This window comes from Nansenia antarctica (genome assembly GCF_963989245.1).
Source record: "Nansenia antarctica genome assembly, chromosome: 6".
Classification (NCBI taxonomy): domain Eukaryota; kingdom Metazoa; phylum Chordata; class Actinopteri; order Argentiniformes; family Microstomatidae; genus Nansenia; species Nansenia antarctica.
The window spans coordinates 13,789,473-13,816,972 of NC_137676.1; the positions used below are offsets into that span (position 1 = coordinate 13,789,473).

Here is a 27,500-nt window from a genome sequence, read left to right on the forward strand (position 1 = left end):
CACACACACACACACACACACATACACACGTACACACGTACACACACGTACACACACTCAGACACACACACTAAGCAGCCCAACCTGCTTGGTTAAGGAGAGCTGTATTAACATGTGAACTCCAAGCAGCTCAGCGGTGGTAGAAGTGTGTGACAGTTCTCTGACTTCTCAACCTTTGCAGCCGGGGCTGAATGTCACCGCCTGTCATCATGGGACTGGCATGACTTATGATGTAGAGTTATGCAGGGGTTAGGCTGGTGGTGGGGAGGGGGGGACAAACAACTGATGTGTGTGTGTGTGTGTGTGTGTGTGTGTGTGTGTGTGTGTGTGTGTGCGCGCGCGTGTGTGTGTGTGTGTGTGTGTGTGTGTGTGTGTGTGTGTGTGTGCGCGTGTGTGTGTGTGTGTGTGCGTGCGCGCGTGCGTGTGTGTGTGTAACAGAAAGAGAGAGACGGAGAGGGAAAGAGAGAGAGATTAAAAGTTCACATTCTCCATAGGGATACTGAATGAGTAGCCAAAGCCAGAATGAGATCTCGAGTCCTCATTTGAGCTGGATTTGGAGTGGCCCTTGAGATGGAAGAGGGAAAGGCAAGGGGCCACGGAAAAAGGAGAAATTGGGATAGAGGGAATAAGATAAAAGACAGGAGAGGATCTGGAGCAGGTTTCAAAGCACAAAAGACACCATCATCTCAGCCAGAAACCTACTTACAGACCAGCGCTTCGTGTCCTTACAGCTGCTGTTGTTTTCACAGTGGACATTCACACTGACACCGCCGGTCCAATGGGCCTCCTCCACATGCCGGGGCGACTTTACAAGCAACCACAATAACCCGGCGCTAACTATACCAGGACATGCGTCATTTCATCTGAAAGGGATTCTTTTGACAGAGGACTTATACGAGCTTGTTTGAGCTCTCAGGGAGAAAAAGAGGGAGGGAGGGAGAGAGGGAGGGGGGGAGGGGGGAGATGGATAGTAGGTCAAGTACTTCTGTCAAAAAACTCTGAAATGCTTGAGCTGCACTTGATTTAGTTTGCCTGTCTGGTACACGGAATAAAAGGAATAGTCTCGAAAATACAAGCACCAAGCTAAATCAAAACCGACCTCAAATCCTTTCAAGTATTGGACATAATTTTCACCCAGAATCTGCAAGAGAGACGAAAAAGTAAGATGAGAAAGTTGGGAGAGAGAGGGAGAGAGAGAATGGAAGGCATGGAGCAGCTGTTACTGGTCTGAGGAGGGGGTGGAAGAAGAGAGAAGGAGAGAGAGAGAGAAGGAGAGAGAGAGGGGAGAGAGAGAGAAAGAGAGAGCGAGAGAGGAGGTTGTGTCTGCTAACTGTCATGGGGCTGATCAGTAGGCCTTACATAAGTCTATTAGCGTGGGTAGGGGATGCATGCGATAAAACATGAGGCTTGGGGTTGGAGTTGCACAACAACAGTTTCCTCTCTCTGTGGGCCCTGTGCGTCTCTCCCCCTCTCACCCCCTCCCCCCCCGCCCACCTCCCCACCCAGCTCTCTCTCTCTCTCTTTCTCTCTCTCTCTCTCTCTCTCCCCCTCTCTTTCTCTCTCTCTCTCTCTGGCACAACGTCAGCGGCCAGCAGACCGGCCATGGGTCTACAGTCACAAGCAATATCAACACGCATGCAAAACGTCCATCCTTTTGCACCAAAACAAACACACACTCATCAGCAGACTTTACCCACAAAGAAACACAGCGGAGTCTGTGCATGTCTCTGTTGGGACCGTGTGTGTTGGTGTCCATAATAGTAATATCATAAATGATAGGTGTCTATTGAAATTCAAATGCACGACCCTACACAACCCCACAATCATTATCACAGTTAAAAATATGTTTTTATTATAATTCGCTAATAAGCAGGAAGATGTGCTGAGCTGTTCGTATTCGGATACTGCACCAGAACATCTAACCATACAGAGAGAGGGAGAGAAAGAAAGAGAGAGAGAGAGAACATCTAACCGTACACAGAGATAGAGAGAGCATTCCTGCCTCCCACTCGCCCCGGTTATGAAACTGATTTCTTCGCCTAAAAGCAGCCGCTGATTCATGTCTCGTCGGAGCATAACACACACACACACACACACACACACACACACACAGAAACAGACACACACTTTTCCACAGGCTAATTGGTGTGTATGCGGTAGAGGCTGTTATCTCCGTTTAAACCAAACAATGATTCAGGTTCAGCCACAGAGATGCGGTCGAAGAGAGAGAGAGAGAGAGAGAGAGAGAGAGAGAGAGAGAGAGAGAGAGAGAGAGAGAGAGAGAGAGAGAGAGAGAGAGATAACACGTTACCTGTAACATCAAACCGGTACAGTACAACCACACCCCCCTGGCTCCTAGGTAGATGATAGATAGATAGATAGATAGATAGATAGATAGATAGATAGATAGATAGATAGATAGATAGATAGATACTTTATTCTTCACCTCCTAGTGTCCTAGTGGAATGCACTGCCAGTTTACATTAGGGATGCAAATATGTTCTAAAAACCCATCTTTTTAATATTGCCTTAAATAATAATTCAATTATGATTATATAATGATTGGAGCACTTTGAGCTGCAACGTTTGCAGGAAAAGTGCTATACAAATAAAAAGTTATTATTATTATTATTATTATTATTATTATAGTGTCAGCTCTAGTGTTAGACTGTAGAGGAACTGTACAGAGGGGTAGTGGGGGACAAAGAGGTCTTTAAGAGCGACAGTCAAGATGAGAGCCTGAAGAGATGGGTGTTCAATCTAGTGCCGAGTGAAACACAACACATGGACGGTTGCAACCTCTGGTTGTGAAGTGTGGATGTTGCGCGGCACGTAACCGGGATACCGGAGACGACATGTTAGACGTGCCGGGGGCGTTGGTATAGGCTCATCCTCCCCGCCGGCTATCACGACTCGATTCATCTCCGCTGACCTTTGACCGCCTGGCATTTGACTGTGGGAGTACTCCCCCATGGTAGAGAAACAAGGTTTCACCATGTGTGTGTGTGTGTGTGTGTATGTAGATAATTTAACTTCTGAGTAAGCAATTGAACACACCGCACTCAGACAACACTGACACAGACACACACACACACACACACACACACACAGACACACACACACACTATGACACAGCAGGAGCTTGGGTTTAACACAAGATGCCCATGAGGCTTATATTATGTTAGATGTAAATGTGCACAAAGTGAATCCTTCTTATTCAGACTGGATTCCAGACAGAGAGAGAGAATGGGTCAAAGGTTCCTCTGACCTTCACCTGCTCAGCTAACACTTCACTGGGGGCGTGTCTCCTCTGGGAGGGAGGGGCTGCTGCGAGGAGCATCTGATTCACTAGTTCAGTTTCTCTGACCGTCTGAAGGAGGGGATAAGAAAACAAAGCATTTCACAACAACAACCCCTAAAAAGCGCTGTCCTCCGTTGTACTGGAACCTCTTTGGGCTTAATCACACTTTGTTTTGTTCCTTTATCAGGGGTGTTGTATCCCACACTGATAAGGCTATTGACACATACAGGAGAACGCTTTAGAGCTCAAGGGTGTGTGTGTGGTGTGATGTGGTGGGTGTGTGTGTGTGTGTGTGTGTGTGTGTGTGTGTGTGTGTGTGTGTGTGTGTGTGTGTGTGTGTGTGTGTGGTGTGGTGTGGTGTGTGTGTGTGTGGTGTGTTCTGTGTGTGTGTGTGTGTGTGTGTGTGTGGGTGTGTGTGTGTGTGTGCGTGTGCGTGTGTGTGTGGGTGTCCTTCACCTCCTCTCCGCCCTGCACTGCAATGCACAGGGGCTTGTCCAGGCTTGTCTGCAGGGCCAACAGTAACCCAGTGATACGGCCATAAACTGATCTGCTCATTGACAGACTGTCAGGCCAGGGTGTAATATGTCATACGTGTGTGAGGTAGACCAGCTACCTGCTAAAACACAACGCTAATATGTCCTGTGCTATCTATTAGTTCTTATCAACTGTGAAGGGTGCTGTGGATCTCCAGCTAAGTCACTAAAGCTGTGAAGTCTCCTAGACCTGCTCTGAAAGACGTGTCAATGGGCCCTGGACAGTCTGGACGGATTGTATGGCAGTTGCTGGACTGAAAAAATCAGGTGTAGTGCTGAGGCACAAACATGTACATTTCAAGCCTGCAAACTGTGACACTTTAAATAACGTGAAACAATACTATTGTGCAATATGACAACCCTAGTCGTCTATCTGTACAGTATAGTACAGTGGATAGTGTACATAGCCTTTATTTATGTAAACCAGCTCCTTCCCTTCTTGTTTTTTTTTTTTTTTTTTTTTAAGTGTTTTTTTTTCCCCTTTCCTAGCACCAGGGGAGCCACCCCTCCTAAATGTCGTTGTTTGGTACCTGTACTGTAGCAATGACAATAAAGTCCATTCATTCATTCATTCATTCATTCATTCAATGTGTTGGTTTGGCACTCAGAAGGTATGCTGCCAGTTAAGATCAGGAAGGATCCCCAGAAAGCTGTACAGTGTGCATAGACACTCACCATCCACGACTCATTTCAATTAGACACAGACTCACAGGGACTCCGGCAAACAGGCACACGTACTACAGGCTGCTTGACACACTGCCGGTGCAGAACATCACAAGTGCCAGCTGTCTGGTAGGTTGGAGGTTAGGCAATTTACAGTCACGATCATAAAAGTATAAAACAGAAAACATTCCACTATTAGAGCAACCAGCCGTTGAGTGTACTGCACCTGGATTCCCTCGTGGGTATTCTTATTTTGACTTTTTTAAACAGGTTATTATGAATCCAAAACACAACCGAGCAAAACTGATATTGACTCAAATCAGGGATAATAAAAAAAAACATCACGATAAACAAAAATAAATAAATAATAATAATAATAATAATAATTTTACAAATATTCAAAGCAGGCATTTAAAACCTCGCCCACTGGCTAAACTAGAGAATTGTGAGTGAGTAGCTTGTTTATCTGATGCTCTCATGAACATGCTAATGTCCCTGGTAAAAGCAACTGGCTGGTGCTAACGCGCTGCCGCAGACCAGAAGCCAAGTTGAACATGAGCAGGGTGAGTCCGGGAGCTCATGGAAAAGGTCAATGTAGCAACAAAGGGCAGAACTGAAAATGGCCAGATCATTATGTAACGTTGCGTTGCGCAACCGATCTCCTCCGTTACCGAATCTGGCGACCGGTGTTTGTTGTTCTGGCACGAAGTGCTGTCAGGGAGTGAGATCAGCATGTAGGGAAAAGGGCCGGCGATCTGAGGTGAAAGGTCAGCATAGCAGCTGTGTGGGTTGGCTCTCACATACACATGCGGGTGCGCACGACACATGTACGCGCACTCAGACACACGCATGTAAGCACACACACAGGCGCATATAAACATACACACACATACACATACACAGACACACATATGTGTATTTCATAATTTTGCCCTACTTGAGGACTTTTTCACCAGACCCTGTCACATACACACACAGTACTTGAAAAAGGCATGTTGAGTCTTGTCTGTTGCCTGGGGACACTCTCTTTCATCATACTTGATGTCCTGAACGTGAACTTCACACGACCCGGATATGAAAGAGGAATAGTGACCACCACCAGGCCTCTCACCACCAGGCCTCTCACTAGATCTTTCACCACCAGGCCTCTCACCAGGCCTCTCACCACCAAGCCTCTCACTAGATCTTTCACCACCAGGCCTCTCACCAGGCCTCTCACCAGGCTTCTCACCAGGCCTCTCACCACCAGGCCTCTCACTAGATCTTTCACCACCAGGCCTCTCACTAGATCTTTCACCACCAGGCCTCTCAACAGGCCTCTCACCAGGCTTCTCACCAGGCCTCTCACCACCAGGCCTCTCACTAGATCTTTCACCACCAGGCCTCTCAACAGGCCTCTCACCACCAGGCCTCTCACCAGGCCTCTCTCACCACCAGGCCTCTCACCATCAGGCCTCTCACCAGGCCTCTCACCACCAGGCCTCTCTGAACACCAGGCTTCTTACCACCAGGCCTCTCACCAGACCTCTCACCACCAGGCCTCTCACCAGGCCTCTCACCATCAGGCCTCTCACCAGGCTTCTCACCACCAGGCCTCTCACCACCAGGCCTCTCACCACCAGGCCTCTCACCAGGCCTCTCACCAGACCTCTCACCAGACCTCTCACCACCAGACCTCTCACCAGACCTCTCACCACCAGGCCTCTCACCAGGCCTCTCACCACCAGGCCTCTCACCACCAGGCCTCTCACCAGGCCTCTCACCAGGCCTCTCACCACCAGGCCTCTCACCACCAGGCCTCTCACCACCAGGCCTCTCACCAGGCCTCTCACCACCAGGCCTCTCACCACCAGGCCCCTCTGACCAGATCACCAGGCCTCTCACCATCAGGCCTCTCACTAGGCCTCTCACCAGGCCTCTCACCAGGCCTCTCACCAGGCCTCTCACCACCAGGCCTCTCACCACCAGGCCTCTCACCAGACCTCTCACCACCAGGCCTCTCACCACCAGGCCTCTCACCAGATCTCTCACCACCAGGCTTCTCACCACCAGGCCTCTCACCAGATCTCTCACCACCAGGCCTCTCACCAGACCTCTCACCACCAGGCCCCTCTGACCAGATCACCAGGCCTCTCACCAGGCCTCTCACCACCAGGCCTCTCACCAGGCCTCTCACCACCAGGCCTCTCACCATCAGGCCTCTCACCAGGCCTCTCACCACCAGGCCTCTCACCACCAGGCCCCTCACCAGGCCTCTCTCTCTCTCACACACACAGTTTTTTTTGTCAAAATGTACCTTTTTTTTGTGTCTCTCTGGGTTTTTTGGGGGGGGTTTTTGTAGACTTTTGTTTGTTATTTGTAATGTTGATATATGTTTTATACAATGTTATTGTGATGCATGTGTATTTTTTATACGAAATAAACCATTGATCTGGCATACTGGATTTAATCAGGAGCTCTAAAGAAAAAGGGCTACCGCAGGGCATGCTGTTAATGTATAACTACAACTCAACTCCTGCCCCTCTCTTTCAAACACACACAGACACAGACACAGACACACACACACACACACACACACACACACAAACACAAACAAACACACCCTCCACACACAGCCTCAAAGATAATTGCTGGAACTGACTTTTATAAATTGAAGAATACTTAACTGCTTCATAACCACCGCCTGCAGCCTTTCCCAGACCTTTTCCCTATTATGCAAGCAGTCATATCTGAGCTGGCCGAAACCCAGGACACATCTCTGTCCATGTGCCATGTGTGTGTGCTGCCTGCCTCAGCCCATCGCATGAGAAACCAGTGTGTGTGTGTGTGTGTGTGTGTGTGTGTGTGTGTGTGTGTGTGTGTGTCTTTCTACCCTCTGCACAGTCTTCCTGGCACGCTGACACATCCACATCCACAGGTTGATCCTAGAACTGCAGATAATGTCAAAGGGAAAAGAGCCCACCAGCCCTAACATATAGGCTAATGAGACATTTACACCGTGAACCAGCACAACGGCTAACAACACACACAAACTCCATAGCCTAGAGCTAGCACAAAGGCTAAGGAAAGGCTAAACACAGGGCAGGTGACTGAGAGCCCAGAGCTAGCACTCAACACACATTTCACTCAAGAGCTTAGACCTAGCACACAGGCTCAGGACACATTCACTAGACACTAGGACACCATATGAGGGATTATATAGGGGGCAGTTGGAAGTAATGAACTCCTTTGGACATAGTCATAAAGCCCAGATTAAAATCAAAAGGGTCAGTGTTTTCAAAATCATATGACAGATGCTTCAGACATCGCACAGCCAGAAGGACATTGTCTGTGGGGCCAGTCGGAAGAGTACAGCTACCACTGATAGGGGGTCCGTTTATTTTCTATCCCTCAAATGAGTGCGGTTAGGGTTGGAGACAGAACATCTGACCCTAGGTCTGCGGTTCTACTACTTCAAGCCTGCAGTCAGAGGGAGTTGGTTAACAGAAGCAGGGCAGGGGATAAGGAGAAGGCCTAAGAAAGGTATTGATGACAGACATCACCATCCTATCTCTCTATATCCCTCCACTACGTCGGTCAATACGATTGGGCAATCTTGACCGTTCTTGAAGAACTTTGGCCCTCTTGGGGATATTCCTGAAATACGCTGGAATCCTAACATGTGGTCGTTTGACTTGGCCACCCCCACGCCACCAGTTAAACTGAAACCACTGTATAGTTTGAGCCACAGGGTGAATTCCATTTCCACTTCAGTTTATTCAGGACTTTGGGTTTGGATTTGAGGATGCAGACGCCCTTATGCCTGAGGCTATTTTTATTTGAGCCCAAGTTCAATGGCCAAATTCATTCATTGCACGGGGGTGGCAATGCATCTGAACTCCCACACTGTGAGTGTAACTGTCAACTTTAGTGGACATAAACGTAAAAATGCACTGTTAGAAATGACTTTATTCAAAACCATATGGAGTTCCATCACACTGCACATAAATGTGTACTTGCATCATCATGTTGACATTCAAATTCTACACCCAATGCAATCTGCCAAAAGCCTGGACTTAAACTGGCATTGACCAAACTCTGGGACTACACACCAACACATATAGAGGGTTAGTAACTATGTAATAACCGCATAACCAAATGGTAATACGATATATATATATATAAACATGTCATAGGTGATGCCTACCTGTGTCGGGGGACAGGTATGTGGGAGGAGGGGTGGGGGTATCTCTTTTCAAAAGGGACGTGTGATCCCTGCGGTGCCTGGCAACCGTTGGGCACCTCTGCGTTCCCCGGGGTCCTGATCTCTGAGTGCATGGGGCAGTCTGGCGTCTGCCCGTTTAGGATCAGGCAGTGTGTAGGACTGCCCCTCTTTAGGACCCCCGGCCGAATGCTGTCTCTCTGGTCTTCCTCGCCACCGCAGCCCATCTGAAACAACGGCAAGCAAAGCTCAGTCAGGACCAATCACAGTCGGAGACAGATTTTGTATTCTGCTGGAATGCCAATTTTAATGAATTTTACTCTGTGTACCCGTACATTGATGTAATAAAAGCAATTCGGTTTCTGACAGGGTTAGTTTTTTTATTGTTGTTTTTTAAATGTAACTGCCATTGACTCCTGACAACCAATAGGAGGCACTGTGAACATATGAATATATCTCCTGCTTGATCCACAACACTTTGTGACACATTTTATATTGTGTTAGGTGGTGAAAGATGACGAGAGATGACAAGGTGATGTAGAGAGAAGAGATTTGTGGATGGCAAAATTGACACCCAAATGATTGATTCATGATTCATCAAACGATCACACTGCAATAGAACTTTCCAGTTACTTCCCCTTCTCTTGAGTTGACACCTGTATGTGTCATGTCAAACGGTGGTTGCTTTTATAGGCCTAAGTGTCTTGGAGACAAGACGGCATATAATAAACATGCAAAATAACGAAATGAGGAAAAAATAGGGACGAAATAAAGGCAACTTTTGTTTTGTTGTTTTGACTTTCTTCCTCCCCCTCGGAGCCGATCCTAGATACCTCCCATCTGAGAGCTGGCAGGCCGCTATGGGGGATGGGGACATGAGTTTGGAGTCCCAACCCCCTTTTTACTTTAAACTTTGAACATGAAACAAGCCGCCATCTTAACATATGGTGATCGGCAGACTAGTTGCACATAATGACTAACTGGAATTTATTGAGTATTTATGCGTTACGCAGTAACATATTAATGTAAATGTGTCCAAACATGAGCGGTCCCGCTCGTTGGCTCGGGCGCAACAGTCGCATGGAACGAAGTGCCAACTTGTAGCCACCCAAATGATGTTAAAACTTGTAAGACTGTAGCGAAATTCAGTAGGGGGAACGGAAGCATTCATTCATATCAATATTTTCACACCGTAGCCTATATAACACATGCATTATTATGGCAATTCCAAGCAACTCGTCACGAAAAAAAAAACACTGCACGGACCGATAACTTATATGTCACCTTACTTTTTTCATGTCGTGCTGTTTCTCCCTGTCTGACAGTTTTTTCCCATTGAGAACGATGTCCTCTCTCGTACTACATTCCCTCAAAGAGCCATCGTCCAGCACGAATGTGTAAAAGAGCGATCCCGTGGCGCCGGGGCCATTCTGGCTACATGCGAATATGAGACCGCTGTCCACTGCGGCGACACTCAGGTCGCGCCCCTGGGTCCCGTCTGCACGGCACTCCATACCCGCATGTTGGGACGCGCTGCCCACCCTCATTCCAAACGGGGACTTGTCCAGGAGACGTTTTGAATTCATTGTCGGTCAGGCAGGGGCAAGTGAGACTAAAGAAAGATGACCAGCTTTCTATAGGTTTTTTTTTAGTGCAGAGTTGCAGACGGTTGGAATTGAATAGACTACATTGATCAGGATTGTCTCGCAATCGGTGTCCGTATTTTACCGCTATTCTAATCTAAGGTGTGGAGTTCTTTCGCCACCCGGGACACCCGAAAAGCCGACGGGTCGGTGAGGGAAATAAAAGATTGTTTTGCTTTTTTTTTTCCTCTAAAGAATTACCACGCCCCCCTCCCCCTGCGCGTGCAGCCAGAGAGACCGGAGAGCCCCCCGCCTCTAGTCCATTCCAATTGGTTCTTAGAAGACGTAAACACCAGAGGGAGACAGCGGATTGGTTGGTTTGTCTGTTCGTTGTTGTTGTTTTTTGCGGTCTTGTGGGGGTGTGTCGTTCCATTTCGCCGGCCGGCCGGTGAAAAGTGAGAATAACAAGTAGGCGTATGCTTTAAGCCGAGGCATTGCGATCTGTTGCGCTGTTTTTTAATGCATTTGAAATTGCGACTCCAAAATATCCAAATGTGAGAGAATATCAAAATGAAAGTTGAGAGTCGTGTTTCCTGATCCTGAGCTGTATCCATGTAGCGGTTTGAACACTGAACGATAACGTTGTTTTGTGACAACAATCTGGAGTTACATTATTATTATTACGTTATTATTATAATGTAAACAGTAAGCAACTTGTAACAACAATATCGGATATTTGTTTTTTCTAGTGAACGGTTATCATTTGTCTGGTTGACTCCCCCCACCCTCTCGCACTCTGCTACAGGCAGTTCAACAACATGTCGGACCTCCTCACGTCTCCTTTGGTCGCGAATGAGATATGGTCGGTTGATCTGAGACACGCAGACATTAATACCGTAACCACCATTCATGTCATTGGAACCAATAGCGATCGATTGTCACTCACACAAAACTCGCGTTGACAACACTGGAACACGTTTTAAGGTGCTACTTTATTACAAAAGTAAAAACTTGACTTTGATATTTCATGAATGATTATATAAAACATTACAATCTTTTGCACATCTGCACAATTACATGATCTGAAATATATTTTTTCAACACCAAACCCTGTGTCATCATAACGAACATACAGCATTTGGCTACAGTAGCTGTCACACTCAATGGCCTCTCCTACACACTCATTTGGACTAGGTAGGCCTAAATAAATTAATCTAGGGGGTAAACAACTTGACCCAACACAGAACCACAACATTAGTGCTAATATTATTTTTTTTCCCAACACCTAGTTGTTTTAGTCTTGTATAACATCAGTACATAGTTTACACATTTACCTAGTAATAATGTGCAATTGAAAATTGGGTCATTTGAGTGTGCTAATGTTGTAAATCCAATGCGTTTCCTCAGTGACAGCAAAACAAAAGAACCCTGCCTGTCGGTCAGGATACGTTTCATGTGTGTGTGTCGTCATTATAACAACATAAGCCAGTCAGTGTTTCTCTATTCTTTGCAAACATGGCATTGTTTAACCGATGAGAGTACGATGTACACTGATAAAGGCCAATTTTTGTGTTTCCCCATCTGATGTTTAAAGTTATGATTTGGGGTGAGGAAGCGGATCTTGTACCTTTTGCCATAGGATAGCTTCTCGCCGGGCCTGGTGAAACTGCCCAGCTGTTATTCATTGCTCATATCAGGGACCAATAAATGTTGGTGTGCTATTGATGCTAAACCGGGGTTGGCCTGACCCTCGCCTCTGTCCTCCTCCGCCCCCACATCACTCCCTATGTCTCTCAGAAGTATGTAACATCAAAGGGCCCATCTCCCCCAGTACGGAGGCAGAAGGAGGAGAAGGAGAGAGAAAGAGAGCTGTGTGGGTGAGTGAACGGGAGGAACAGGGGGGAGGGAGGGAGGGAGAGATGATACTGAGGGGGAGGCCAAGTAGAACCAGAGTGTGTTTCCTCCCTCCAACTGGCAACCAGCGTGTCTCAAGGCTGCAGTTTGATTATTTGGTGTGTGTGTGTGTGTGTGTGTGTGTGTGTGTGTGTGTGTGTGTGTGTGTGTGTGTGTGTGTGAGTGAGTGAGTGTGTGGAAAGAGAGAGAGTGAGAGGGAAGGAGGATCCACTAACTCCTTGTTGGATTGGAATGATCCTCATCCAGCTTTACTCTGCATCACTCCCTCCTCCCTCCCCAGCATTCTCTCTCTCTCTCTCTCTCTCTCTCTCTCTCTCTGCCCTCAGCCCCGAGTGGTTTCACCCTCTCCCTCCCTCTCTCTCTGTGCTGGGCAGTCTCTGGTCCAAGTCTACCAAAACCTTCTCTGATGTGAAACAAGGCTAATCTACACATGATATTTTCTGTCTCCCATGACAAAACAGGAAAAACAATAACAAACAGCAGGAAACCAATTAGGTACCACAATATTTCTATTTTTTTCCATGTACAATTTTGTAAAAACATGCAGTATTTTTTTCAAGCAGGAAAAATTGCACCAAAAAGCGTTGAACAAAACTGAACATACTGTCTTCATGGCAGTGGCATAAGCTATTGAAACACACAGCATGGTCAGTAGGTAAAAAACAGAAACAGTGCATTAAGAAAATACAGAGTGCATTTTTAGATATGTTTTCATCATAAACCTATACACAGTAACATCATTCATCCCTCCGCTCCATAGGACAGTTTTCCTGTACCGTTTAATTTCTAATGCATCATCACGTCTCTCTCTCTCTCTCTCTCTCTCCAGGTCTCTCTCTCCAGGTGTCTGAGCAGTCCCTGTCTGTACCTCTGAAGATGTTCCAGTTTATGTCCCTATGTCCCAAGTACATCACGTTTCCCAAAGCTACGTACACGGGGAAAGAGAAAGATTGTTTACAATCCCACCTCACCATCACTGGTCCTCCCGCCAGACTTCATCCCAGAGAGCAACAGAGGAGCGCTGGCGCAGGGGCCTTGGCATCAGCTCGGGGAGCGAATCAGGGCTGCACTAGACAAACGCCCTTTACTATACTTATTTACTATGCCCCATTCAGCCAATAGCCCTGCAGGGCTCCAATACACCATTACTGTGGCCATAAAAGCAAATGTTAACAACGCCCAATAGAAATGACACATTAACTGCCTAGGCTGAGGCATCCCTTGTTAACAATACAGATGTTCTTCCATTGCCTCTTTTTCTTTCTCTCTGAAACGATTCCGTCTCTCTGGGAGACGAAAGGTCCTGTGTGGAAATTGTGAAATCCCTCGACTGTCTCACACTCTGGGAAAATTCCTCAACCCGAGCCATGTTCCCCCGACTTGATGGCTCTGCCCTGTGTTACCTGGAGTGTGTGAGTGTGTGTGTGTGTGTGTGTGTGTGTGTGTGTGTGTGAGAGAGAGAGAGAGAGAGAGAGAGAGAGAGAGAGAGAGAGTGTGTGTGTGTGTGTGTGTGTGTGTGAGTGAGAGAGAGAGAGAGTGTGTGTGTGTGTGTGTGTGTGTGTGAGAGAGAGAGAGAGAGAGAGAGAGTGTGTGTGTGTGTGTGTGTGTGTGTAGCCATGCAAATAAATGTATGCCTCCAATAGGAGTTTGTAAAAAAAAAAAAAAAATCATTTGATGAAAACAAGCGACACCAATAGAAGATGATCTTTCTCCTACGTCACACCACTATCCCCTTACACGGTGCCAATCGTTCCTGTGAGATTAAGGCTTTCAGATTCTCTCTCTCCCGAATGTATTTTTGGGTGAACAATCCCTTTTACAGGGTGCCAGGTTCTGCTATTGTGGTTAGTCTGCGGTCAAAGCTCTCTACTGGTTCTGGATGACATTTACAGCATGAAGCAACCTGAGGGAAACCGGTCCGACTGCATCAACACTGCCAACCACTGTGGCAGCCACCGTACAGCAGAATGCCTTCGATCAATGACAGCCATGATATGAGCTCAACACTACTCAACTTTACTAATGACGTCTTTCTCTATATGAGCGGTGGGCCTTCGGTTCCTCTTCTGGTCCTTCATAAAACGATGCCCCCAAAAAAACTCTCACTGCACTCTCTCAGTCTGAGGATTAAAAAGGGGGGAACAGGGCCGTAGAGGGGACAAGAGCACCCCCTCTAGGTCATAGGGTGTAAACACACAACCTTCATTGAAATGTTGAAATCTGCTGGTAGAACCATATCTGCCCTGCAACAGGGAGAGCTAATGCGCACGGAAAAACTGTTATATAACACCGAGCACAAGGAGGTGTGTGTGTGTATGTATGTGAGGCTCTGTATCTAAACTCTTTTGAGTTTGGGTGACACTTGACAGTATTCAACAGTCTCTTTTGTTTTTTTTCCCTTATGTAATCAATTACCTTCATCAGTAATATCAGGAGGGGTGGAGCCTAAATGGGTCCTGAGCCGGTGACAGTGACACCTGCACATCTTTACTTTTTTTTTTTGTTTCTGTGTGAATGTGTGTTTTCATGCACAATGTTTGTGTGTTAAGTACTTAGGTGCGAGTATGTCCTCATATGTTGGGGGGGGTGTGTATGTACAATACATGCTATTTCAAGGGTACCATATTCATACAAAAATAAATATATCATGTAAAATGTCACACAAATGGGTGTGGTAAGGTAAGGTGAAAAGTGACAAAGTTAGTTGAAGACGTTGTTGCTCATGTCCTTTTGTCTCGACATGTCGGGCCTTGTTTGGGTCTGGCTGGGCTGATCCAGTCCTGGCCCGGTTTAGTCTAGGTCTGTGGTTAAAAACGCAGGTATGGGACGTCTGGTTCTGTTGGGTCTGAACCGAGACGCTGTCTACACTTGGAATGAAAACGAACGGGCTCCTGCCCTCACTGTCTCCAGTGGGTCTGATTTCTATGTACAGTACGTTTTTAGATCCTATACTAACCAGGCCCTATCCTAAGGTGTAGACACCCCAGGTGTAGACAGGGTCAGTGTCCACCGGGACCCAAGCCCCACCCAGCCTGTGAGCAGGCGGGATCCAGCTACAGCCCTGTCACGTACATCTCCATCCCGTCGTTGAAGGTGAAGATGGTGGTGGTGCTGGCGCTGTTGGCCCCCTGTTTGACGTCGCCGATGCTCTCGTAGAAGTTCTCCCCTCCGGGCAGGGCCCTGGCTGGGGGGGCGACTGGGGCGACTGGGGGGACAGGGGGGGGGACTGGCGGGGGGACGACTGCGGGGGCAGGAGGGGCCTGAGGCGGCCCCGGGGCTGCCTGCTGAGGCGGTTTCTTCCTGGCCTTGAGCGTGGCGCTGCCGTTCGCCCCCACCACCACCGCGGAGGTACCGTTATTGGTTCCCGGCCGCTCGCGTTTCCTGTGGGAGTCGATGGTGGCGTAGGCGGGGTCGGACTCGGCCACCGCGCAGGCGGGCCAGGACCTGTCGGCCACAGGACCTGTCGGCTCGTAACAAGGCTCCTCGTGGGAGCGGGCCTGGACCCCCCTGCCCCTGCCCCTCGCCGCCCCCCCGGAGCCGGCCAGCCCCCCGTTCCCCCTCCCAGCAGAGCCATTCTCCCCCCCAGAACAGCGGGGGAGGGTCTTGGATCCGTTGTTCTCGGGGGGAGGCTTCTTCTTCTGGGCTTTACACACCGTGGAGTAGGTTTCTGCAATCTGACAACACAAAGAAGAAGAAGACACACTCAGATGCTGAGCCACTCAACAATACAGCCCAATAAACCAACGAACATTTAAAGAAATTATTATATAGTGGAACTCCGAGGCGAAAGTCATGATTTGTCATTATAGTTCATACGTATGTTGAATTCAACAGCTCTATTCTACATGGTGGCATGTCAAATGTACGGTACACATGTGTGTAGTGTAGTTCTATATGCCATTTGATATGAGTTTCAAGTGTCTGTATGAGTGTGTGTACATACTGTCTGTCTGTGTGTCTGTCTGCACGTATACCAAAGGGTCTGTGTACAGTATGTACTGTGTGAGCAAACACATGCTGCTACTGTATGTGTGTATCTGCGAGTGTGTGTGTGTGTGTGTGTGAGTGTGTGTTTGTGTGTGTGTGTGTATCTGCGAGTGTGTGTGTGTATCTGCGAGTGTGTGTGTGTGTGTGTGTGTCTATGTGTGTGTGTATCTGCGAGTGTGTGTGTGTGTGTGTGTGTGTGTGTATTTGCGTGGGTGGGTGCGTAGGTGTGTGAGCGTGTGTGTTGACAGAGCTTGTACTCTGCAGTAACCTGACCCATGTTGACCAGCCAGGATAAGGCAGTGTAAACGTTCTTATCTGCCAGCTCTGGCTGGACTCAGAGGCAGGGTAACCTAACCACTGGATAAACCAGTTAGCTCTCCACAACCACCACCACCACCACCACCACAGCCCCAACTAACAGAGGAGCAGAGAAACAGAGGATGCTGTGAGGGATCTGGATGACTGCCAAAGCACACACACACACACACACACACACACACACACACAGTCACACACACACACAAAAACACACACATCTCAATGAGTTTACTACCACCCTGGGTATTCATGAGGGAAAAAACTCTGACTTCACCAACTTTCCACATAGCATGAATGGACCAAAATTAAGTGTGTGTGTGTGTGTGTGTGTGTGTGTGTGTGTGTGTGTCTGTCCGCTCTTGTCACTGCTTGCTTTGACATGTATTACTCACAACCGAATGGCATGTGTAGAATCCTGTTGGAGGAATTCAGCCTAACCGACATGGTGACCTCTTAGGCATTTCTGTGTCAGTGTTCTATTTGGAGAGCAGAGCTGCAAAGGATTGTGGGACACGGTCATGTTTGCCTGCCGTGTTCACACCCAGACTGACACATCTACTCTAGTGCTCCTGAGAAGTGCACGCTGTGCAAATAGATGTACTCCACTCTCTGTATGCATATCTCTATGCCCGTGTCTGTCGCTCGCTCTCCTTCTCTCTCTCTCTCTCTCTCTCTCTCTCTCTCTCTCTCTCTCTCTCTCTCTCTCTCTCTCTCTCTCTCTCTCTCTCTCTCTCTTTCTCTTTTCCTGACAGACCTCTCACCTCACCCAACCCCCACAAATCTGCCATGACCTTTTTTCCATAAACAAAGACCCTGCCCTGTGCTGTGAGCGTGTGCGCATTGTGTGTGTTGTGTTTGTGTGTGTGTGTGTGTGTGTGTGTGTGTGTGTGTGTGTGTGTGTGTGTGTGTGTGTGTGCGTGCGTGTGTGTGTGTGTGTGCAGCGTTTGCAGCTCTGTGCAGCAGAGGAAGGAAGTCACAAGATGATGGGGGATTCAAAACTGCTGCAGCTGTTGAGGAAGCCAGTACTGTAAGTTTTATTTTTTACCCCCCCTCCTCCCCTCCTCCCTCTCATGCTGTTTCTGCCCTCTCTGTATGACCCCTTTTAACAGAGTCCCTGTGTCTAACCAGGTTAGGGAGACCAAGGAATTATTCTGTTCATAGACAAAACCTACAAAGATAAAAATAAACCCATGACTATGAACTATACAACAAGAACAACCCTATTTAAGTAATTGTGAGAATTATATTATCTATGTAGTATTATGTATATTATTGTTTTATTCTCTGCAATATGTGTGGCTATCCATGCATAGTTAATACAAGAGTTTCTAAATGGTTTGTGTGTAGTAGGTATGTCAGTGGGTTAACCCAGTTTATGAGATCTGATTGGTTAACAGTAGGTCAGCTCCTCCCTAGAGAAGGAGAAGAGTGGAGGAGGCTAGAAAGGAGAGAGAGAGGGAGGGAGGAAGAGAGGAGAGAGGAGAAGAAGTGGAGGGAAATGGGTGGAAACTCAACACCTTTTGACGGGTGCAACTGACAAACTCCAGAGTTTACTAGGCGTGTCTGGACAACAGGGAGAGCGAGAAAAAGAGAGAGAGAGAAAGAGAGCCAGAGAGAGAGAGAGAGAGAGAGAGGAAGGGAGGGAGGGAGGGAGAGGGAGAGAGAGAACTCAACAGAGAGACTGTGTGGTAGAGCACAGCTGCACCGTGTGGTAGTAGTCTGACCTCTCCACAGTTTAAACTCGGTGAGGGCAAAGAGCAGAGACTTAACCCCTTAATCACACACAGGGAACCAGCCCAGGGGTCCTCCCTCCGTCTGTCCTACACCCAGGGACGAGGAGGTAAAACCAGGCCATCACCTGCTTCATCTCAGCCCTGCTGCTGAACTACCGCTGAACCTAAGAAGGCAGTCAGACAGAATCTCCAGGGAGCTTTTCTTACCAAAAAACGTAACTTTTTTTTTTTCTTCCACATATGAAATCAATGGGGATACATACATATATTTTTTTTTTTTTTTTTTTTTTTCACTCCCTAGGTACCATAAAACAGCTTTCAGTAACCTGGTATTTATTTGTTTTCACCACGGAACGCACCGGGCCAGTGTCGGAGACAGGCTATCATCGGAGCCCGGCGGTTATTCTGTTTAACCCCCGCCGCCGCCGCTGCTGCTGCCAAACTGCTGCTCAAACCCGCGACACGACACGAAACACTGTTTACTGAGAGCAAATATCCACCAACATCCTATGAACATTATTAGCCTACAATAAATCTTCGGTAGAGGTTCTTTGGTAGACATGGGCTGGGTTGCACCAACATGGTTTCACTTTTAAACTGGATTAAATCAAGGTTCATCTACTCATTTAAGACTAAACCAGGATTTATTTAATCCATGTTGGTGCAACCCAGCCATGGTCCATTATTATCGGTTCCACATAAAGCGGCCATTGTCGCCCAGAATGAAATGAATCATAATGGTATCAACAAAGAATGCATACCAATAAACCATTGATTTTGACGTGCCGGACCGGCACTTTGCTTATTTGTATTACAGACTGGCGCTTTGCTTATTTGCAATATTGCAAAGCAATGGATTCGGTGAGTAATTCCCGCATAGGTAGTACTGGGGATTACTCACCGAATCCATTGCAGTGCAATATTTTGGCTTGACTAGCGAATGTGTCATTGATTTTCAACAACGCTGACATTTATTTACACTTTTCAGAAAGTCTGAACACTTAGTCGGTTGCCGACCCCCTTTCACCAGCTGCCGTCACATTTTACGGTGTTTGAAAAACAATAATAATTCGCCGGTGCACATTTAGCCTTTTATGACTCTATCTATAAAGCAGGGAATTATGGGTATTTATAAACCAGCTATGGGCCCCAGCACAGTCCCAGAGACAGATATAGACGCTACTGAACAGACAGGACTGCACATACTACACCACAACATCACTCCTAGTAGTCATGAGTCATGTAAACTGGAAATAGACCGTCTATTTACAAGGCCCTGAGGCTATTTAGGTGAGCATAGGACTGGAACAACGCTAGAAAAAACTGGGTCCCTTGTGTCCCTCTCAGTCTCAGGGGGCGTGGGGTGGGTGGCGGGGCGAGACTGTCGACTCCAGACTGTCCAGACTTCAAGAGGCACTCTCAAGTATCCCATGATGCCAATCATTCCAATTACTTCCTGCCAGTCACTTCCTGTCATTCCGATCACTTCCTGTCCCGTCCTGTCTGCTGAGCATCGTTGCCTTATGGAGAGCATTAGATGACGGCCAGAGAAGTTATCCCTGGTCACTCTACGCTGTACCCTCCAGAGGTAGTAGCGACAGTGACCACGGTTGCTGCTGATGTGACGTAATACACAACAGTACAGACCACACACACACACACACACACACACACACACGTGTATCTCCAGATATATGTGCGAGTGAGAGCTAGGGGTCAGAGGTCACAGGGAAAGGCTGGCCTCCCCAGAGTGGGAGGTGAAACCTGACCCTACAGTGTAACCAAAGCTCGTGCCTGTGACCTGGTATGCCATAGGAAGACAGGGAGGTCAAAGGTCAGCTGTGTCATGACGGCACATGCCCAATCAAAAAAGGAACGCTGTAGACAAAAAAGTGTGACTGTTCTAAGCCTAACACAGACAAACGCAATACACATATCAGGACTCACCAGGACTCACACACACACACGCACACACACACACACACACACACACACACACAAACACACAGCACAAAATAGATACCCATAGGCACACACACCACTCACCTCCGTGGCGGTGGGGTGGAACTGGACAATCTCTTCAGGGGGCACCGGTGCTGGGTGCAGGGTGATGATGTCATCTTCCTCAGGGGGCTTCCAGATGTACTGCTCCCCGTTCCCCATGAACACAGCCTCCTGGTGGTGGAGGAGACAACAGCAATGAGGGGTATGTCTGTGTGTGTCTATGTGTGTGTGTGTCTGTGTGTGTCTATGTGTGTGTGTGTGTGTGCGTGTATGTTTTCTTATTATATATATACATCACAATCAGATGCTAACTTCAAATAAGATTTTCCTTATCGGTTCTCCTTCATCTATTGTTTTTAATTTTAGTTTTTTATCTCAGTTGATCAATACAATCTTTCTCAGTCCAAAGTGAGAGAAGTCCTGTCTTTGGAGGGGTGAGGAGGAGTATATGCACCATCCAGATGTTCTCAACACACACACACACACACACACACACACACACACCCACCCACACACACACACACACACACACACACACACACACACACACACACACACACCCTGCCTCTACTTCATATCTACACAGGCAATCATTGAGCTCAACCAGGTAGAAGTCCCTGGGTATCTCAGTTTCGTAAGTAATTACTGTAAAAGGTGAAAAACGCAACTCAGACTGAACCCTTAAAACCCTCATATAATCAGTTAAGTTTTTTTGTTAATACGCAGCGAAGATCAAACAAACCAATTACAAAGCAACAGTCATTCCAGTACATGAGGCAGTGATTAAATCTTTCTATGTGTTTCTCCTGTGCAGTGACTGGGAGGAACAGAGAGGCGGGTGGTGGAATAAATGGCTTCAGTGTGTGTGTGTGTGTGTGTGTGTGTGTGTGTGTGTGTGTGTGTGTGTGTGTGTGTGTGTGCTATTTATTCCCCTGCTGGACGGCCAGCTACCTGTTTGCTGTTTCTTCCCCTGATACCTTTAACAAAAAACACACAGGCAGCCTAGCGCGTGCGAACACACACACACACACACACACACACACACACGAACGCGCGCACACACACACACACACACGAACGCGCGCGCACACACACACACACACACACATACACACACACACACACACACAGACACACACACACACACGCGAACGCGCGCACACACACACACACACACACAGACAGACACACACAGACACACACGCACACACACACACACACACACACACACACGCACACGCGAACGCGCGCACACAGACAGACACACACAGACACACACAGACACACACACACACACACACACACACACACACACACACACACACACACACAGGCGTCTTGGCAGCCAGTCAAACTCTTACATAATCTCCGCTCTCCGCTCAGGCCACTCATACAACATGTGCTCCACAGAGCAGCGCAGGGGAGGCTCGCCCGCAAACACACACACACACACACACACACACACACACACACACACACTGTATCCGCACATTCATACATACAGTGTACTGTAGACACACCTCAATATTTTCAGTGTATCTGCTCGAGTTCTATGATAGATGTCCAATATTCACATATAAACATCCACACATACAAATAGACACCCAGGACACACCCACTGCTAAAATACCACTGTTTACATAGCCTTATCAAACTGTCCTACCCTGTGACAGGGTAGATTAAAATCACCTGCTCTGTGGTGTGGAAAAAAAACATACACACACACACACACACAAACATTGAAACTCTCTCTCTCTATATAAACACATAAAGGCAGGCAGCACAGTCAAAAACGAGCATGAAAAACCCCTAGGTATGACTGCCAAGCACACAGGAAAGTTTGATCACTATCCGATCATTGTCCTTCCATTTCCCTCTCTGTGCAGCCCACAAATCACCCTTGAGTGTCTCTCTATGTGTAGACATTTTCCAACCGACTTATCTGGTAAGTAAACACGATCAGGACCTTGGCACTTACAAGTTATAAGCACACTTTCAGCAAGGAATAAATGCACTTCCTAAATAAATGCACAGTTAACATAGCACAGTTGACATAGCACAGTTAACGTGGCTCAGCGAGAAAAGCACAAGGACCTTCCTTTCAAGTCATATTCTATATCTGGAGTACAGCAGAGTACAGGACCGATTCTATCAAGACAAGACGGTAAAAAGGACATTTTCTCAGAGGCCTTATCAGTGATTAGTGATTATCAGAGGAGATTCTCTCCTCCCTGTCAGAAGCGTAGAGATCTGGGAACTATCTGCTAATGTGGAGATAAGACGGTTTGTCCCCATGGGGTTGTTCTGATGATTAAGATCTGCTGCTCAGACGCCAAACAGAGGTGGGACAAATCTGTAGGTGGCAGTGTCCCCTGGTGGTTAATTGCGGAATTGACCTGTCGGTGTGTTACTATTATCTATTCATGACTTTGCACCTACGTCACAGTGTTGTACAGTACCAGCTGGTGAACTACATGCAGAGTACTCTGACAGAGGACTGCTCCTCTAATGAGATGGTATCTACTACGTTTCTATCAAGTTCTAGACTCTAACCTCTGTTAGGCCATGATGGGCCATCGGTCGTCCCTAGATGGTCATTCTAGAAGGGACAATCATGTCAACATCGTCAACGGCAACAGAAACCGTACCTTAGGGAAGGAGTGGAGCTGGAACTGCTCCAGTGGTTTCCGTGGAAACTCCTGACTGCGAGGAAGAGGAGGGGGTGGGGCAGGGGGTGATTCTCCGACGCTTGATTGGCTGTCTGATTCGGCCCCACTGTTTTCCTTCTTGGTCGCCTTGTCAACCTTGATTAATGTTAAAGAGTATTTTTTGGGGTACAATTAGATTTGTAAACAATTGTTCATGAACTAAATTGAAACAGCAATTAATATGTGACAGCAGCTGGTGAAACCGGGAACAAGTCGGCAACCGACTTTTATTCTGTTGTTAAAAAAATCAATGGCACACTCGCTAGTCAAGCCAAAATATTGCAATGCCATGGATTCGGTGAGTAATCTCCACTACTACCTAGTTAGTGGCTTGACTGGCGAGTGTGTGTCATTGATTTTCAACAACGTTGACATTTATTACACATTTTCAGAAGTAAAAGTCGGAACGTTTTGATTGGTTGCCGACTTCCCTACCAGCTGCTGTCACATATGTAGAAACTATAAATAACGCCGCTATAACAAGCAACGACAAAACGTTCTTTTACCTTCTTGACCTTCCGTATGGAGGCGTACTCTGCTGTCACCGGGTCCTGGGGGGTCATGGAGGCGAGGGAGGACAGTGGGGGTCCGTTACCCCCCGTAGCACCATTAGGCCCCTTCCCTGCTCTCTTAATGGTCCCGTTACCGTTAACGGCCCTGTGACCGTTCCCTCTGCCGTTCCCCTGGGGAGCACACACACAAATAGAACGATGATTGCCTCACACACATGCGGTTCGTAAATTAACTGATTTCAGCGTGACTACGCTATGACGTTAAAACCAGAGGGCTATGAAACCAGAGCAGATTTCCAGAGCGTATACGAACGTATTTATTATGTTTATGCTTATGTTGTGTTTATGTTTATGTTTGTGTTTATGTTTATGTGCTTGCACATTATGCTTGTCAACAGATGGCAACTGCATATATGCTATTGTTTCTAAGAAGAAAACACTGACAGTTTTCAGCAGTAAGTGTAATGATAACATGAATTAACAGGTAAATGTACATTAATTTCACATTGTTGAACAAGTCCCAATGCGGCTATTTTGCCTGACAGCCGACTGAACTTTCAACTCGTTCCCATAGGGATAGTATCGCGGCCAGAATGTGTGACCACGCTACTGAGGGGAAATATCCTATGCTAATAATATCAGCGCCACACAGGCAGGCTTAGCAGATTTTCTCTTTGACTAAGAAACCGTAAATGAAAACCGAATGCTGTACAAATATTCTCCCATCTCATCCATTTTAGATGATGACAGACAGGCTGTTGCTACAGATAGCTCTGAAGCTACAGCCATCTGCTCAAGCTCATTTTATTTCTGTTCAAATGTGATGTTCAGATATTACACACTGTGTTCAGACACTCGAGATAATAAAACAGCTGTGTTGATGCTGAAAACCTGTGTAGGCCTTCTTGTTTCCAAATAATTGATCAATAAGGGAATCGATAAAGAATCGAACCGATAAGCAGAATCAATAATGCAATCGGTATCAATAACATCTTATAAATTCTCATCCCTAGTGACAGGTATGCTAGCAATGTTGTGCTGCTCCAGAAAGCATCCTATGGAAAAGTAGACATGAAAAAAAATGTTAAAAAAACACACACACAGACACACACACACACACACACGCGCATACACACACGCACACTCAGGCACACACACACACAGGCACACACAAATGTGCACACACACACACAGATGCCTATGATCTATGCATACAATGACATACATTTCCGTTTCCGTCTCCGTTTCCGTTTCCGTTTCCGTTGGCGTTGGCGTTGGCCTGGGGGCTCTGCGCGGCCCTCAGCGTGGCCGGGGTGTTGGCGGAGGTGGGTGGGGGAGCTGGGGGCATCTTGGGGTCTGCATCCGCCTCTCGGACCCCCACGCTCTCGTACAGCCCGTCGTCCAGGCAGCGGGTGGGGGTGTTGCGGAGGCCCACCTCTGTGTAGGTGTGGTCCCTCGCCACCGGTCCTCCCCCCTCCCCCTCCTCTGGGCTGGGGATCTGGGGGAGCTGGCGGACGTGAGAGGGGCGGAGATCAGACTGGGAGCGCCGGCTGTGGATGAGGAGGAGGTCCATGCTAGCCGGACGGTTCTTGTGAACACCTGGGATGGAGAGATGGGAGGGAGGGAGGGAGGGAGGAGAGGTGGAGAGAAACACAGAGAGGGTGTTGTTACTGTGTACACAACTACAGTTGAGAAGATAAGATAGATTTTATCGTCCCAAAGGCAATTTTTATGTAGCAGCAACATCACTCACTGTTTCCGTTGCAGGGAAGGCGGTTGATCTCATGCAGCCTGGTGTCTGACTTGCTCATGGAGTTGAGGTTGGTTGCTCGAAGTGCACTCTGCACACACACACACACGCACACGCACACGCACATGCACACACACACACAAACGCACACACACACACAAACGCACAAACGCACACAGCCACGCAGCCACACACACACACACACACACACACAAACACTTTATTACTTTATCATCACTTCATTACTTTATCAATGTAGCGTTGCTTATTTACGTTATTAGCATTGTGTTTTTGTATCTGAATGCTGCAATGCCAATGTTGAAGAACCAAAGCCAAACAATTTTACTCTTGCGTACTTCTGATTCCGACACACACAAAAGAAGAAAGGCCATTCATCATTATGGGGTGGGAGGAGAGCTAACAGGTCACGAGGGATCAAGGAGGAGTCTCTTACTGGATGGACGAGGCCTGTTTAAGATGATGAATAAGAAATAAAGAAACGTCTCTCTCACCGTGTCTACAGATGTGCCCTTCTCTCCATTGGACGAGGGGTGCTTGCTCTTGCTCTTCCTGAGGACGACAAGACAGAAGGATGAGGATGCTGTTGGAGGAGGGTCGTCAGAGGGAGCAAACACTGCACCCTCAGAACCGGCACTGCCAAGCTGCCTGGTTGAAATACCAAAAAGTATCAAACTCTTTCCCTTCAGTCAGCGTCTCACCTTTCAAGGCGTTATTTTGTTTGCCTATTTTCACTTCATTAGCGAACCAGAAAGTCCACGACTCCTCACGGACCGTGTTGAAGTAAGACTTATATTAGACATTCCTCTATAGCGACTCTGCTCCGGTTACTATGTTACTATGCGTCACGCTGGGGCACCTTGGGAACCGTGTAACTACGGGAGACTGTTGGTAAGGCCAACGGTGTGATGATGTACGTGCTGCAGGTGTGATGAAGACAGTTGCAGAGGAGAGGAGGGGGGGGGGGGGGTGAGGGACTCCTGAGAGCAAGTTTGTCCACCCCCCCCCCTACCCCCACTGTGCTTCCTCACATTTGAGTTAGAAGTTGCTCCATACCCCCTCCCCAGGGGGAGCATGGTCAGGTGACTCACTCTCCCACAGGAGAGAGACACAGTCGTCATAACACCATGGACCCAGGACGGAGATAAACATTGAACGTTCCCTGCTTCGCTTTTTACACAACGTTGGATAGAGTTCTAAAGGAGAAGTGTCAGGCTGCATCTTCACTGACCCTCAAGACCTCTTCATCCCCTCTACCCCCCTGTACAGACCTCTCCATCCCCTCTACCCCCCTGTACAGACCTCTCCATCCCCTCTACCCCCCTGTACAGACCTCTCCATCCCCTCTACCCCCCTGTACAGACCTCTCCATCCCCTCTACCCCCCTGGACAGACCTCTCCATCCCCTCTACCCCCCTGTACAGACCTCACCATCCCCTCTACCCCCCTGTACAGACCTCACTATCCCCTCTACCCCCCTGTACAGACCTCACCATCCCCTCTACCCCCCTGTACAGACCTCACCATCCCCTCTACCCCCCTGTACAGACCTCACCATCCCCTCTACCCCCCTGTACAGACCTCTCCATCCCCTCTACCCCCCTGTACAGACCTCTCCATCCCCTCTACCCCCCTGTAAAGACCTCTCCATCCAATGTATTTGTTGTAAGTCGCTTTGGGTAAAGGCGTCCGCAAAATGCCCCCAAAAAAAAAGAAAAAAAAGAAGAAAACAAAACTGTTTATCCACTATGATTGATTATTTCAGAAAGAATTATTAGGGGGAAAACTCTCTATAGAAATCTATAGAAATGCTCCCTATGAGAACAGAGATATGATGCACTTTTTACTTCCGCTCTGTCTCCCATCCCTTCATATCAAAGCGACAAAGTCTACTGGTTTTCCCCCGTATGTACAATCTGGAACGACAGAAACCATTGTGGACTCTCACAACAGTGAGTCCTACTTCTTCTTATTTCTCCAACTGGTTTTGAAATGACTGCACATCCCCGTGCCTGGTCACACAACACAGCCCCACAGGGCCCTCACTGATTGGTCCCCATGGGGTTCTATGAACCGCAGCGTGTTCCGTTGCGTGAGAATGTCTGGTGAGAATCACGATCGGTGAACCGCAACGCGCTCCATTGCTTTTGTCTGGTGAGACTCCTGTCCCCTCGGCCGTGATCCTGCCATCTCTACTTAGTGTCCCATGCAGAGCATTTATACTAATCTGACAAAACAGCCCATTAACAATCATTTACAGCCCTCTCTGCAGGAG

At 47.7% G+C, this 27,500-nt stretch overlaps 2 protein-coding genes across 2 annotated transcripts in view; both read right to left on the bottom strand.

The window, feature by feature from the left end:
• Nucleotides 1-10,284, bottom strand: part of slc2a4rg (SLC2A4 regulator) — a gene marked incomplete at both ends in the record, with an annotated part of 35,264 nt that extends 24,980 nt beyond the window's left edge. Inside the window, 2 exons of the mRNA XM_080534217.1 lie at nucleotides 8,684-8,925; nucleotides 9,988-10,284. Of these exons, the coding sequence (XP_080390343.1) occupies nucleotides 8,684-8,925; nucleotides 9,988-10,284 (539 nt within the window). The remainder of the gene's footprint in view (nucleotides 1-8,683; nucleotides 8,926-9,987) is intronic.
• A 4,964-nt stretch (nucleotides 10,285-15,248) lies between these two features.
• Nucleotides 15,249-27,500, bottom strand: part of LOC308160300 (uncharacterized protein) — a gene marked incomplete at both ends in the record, with an annotated part of 12,613 nt that continues 361 nt past the window's right edge. Inside the window, 7 exons of the mRNA XM_080534218.1 lie at nucleotides 15,249-15,869; nucleotides 20,280-20,408; nucleotides 22,886-23,041; nucleotides 23,452-23,628; nucleotides 24,683-25,056; nucleotides 25,211-25,298; nucleotides 25,720-25,777. Coding sequence (XP_080390344.1) covers nucleotides 15,249-15,869; nucleotides 20,280-20,408; nucleotides 22,886-23,041; nucleotides 23,452-23,628; nucleotides 24,683-25,056; nucleotides 25,211-25,298; nucleotides 25,720-25,777 — 1,603 coding nt within the window. The remainder of the gene's footprint in view (nucleotides 15,870-20,279; nucleotides 20,409-22,885; nucleotides 23,042-23,451; nucleotides 23,629-24,682; nucleotides 25,057-25,210; nucleotides 25,299-25,719; nucleotides 25,778-27,500) is intronic.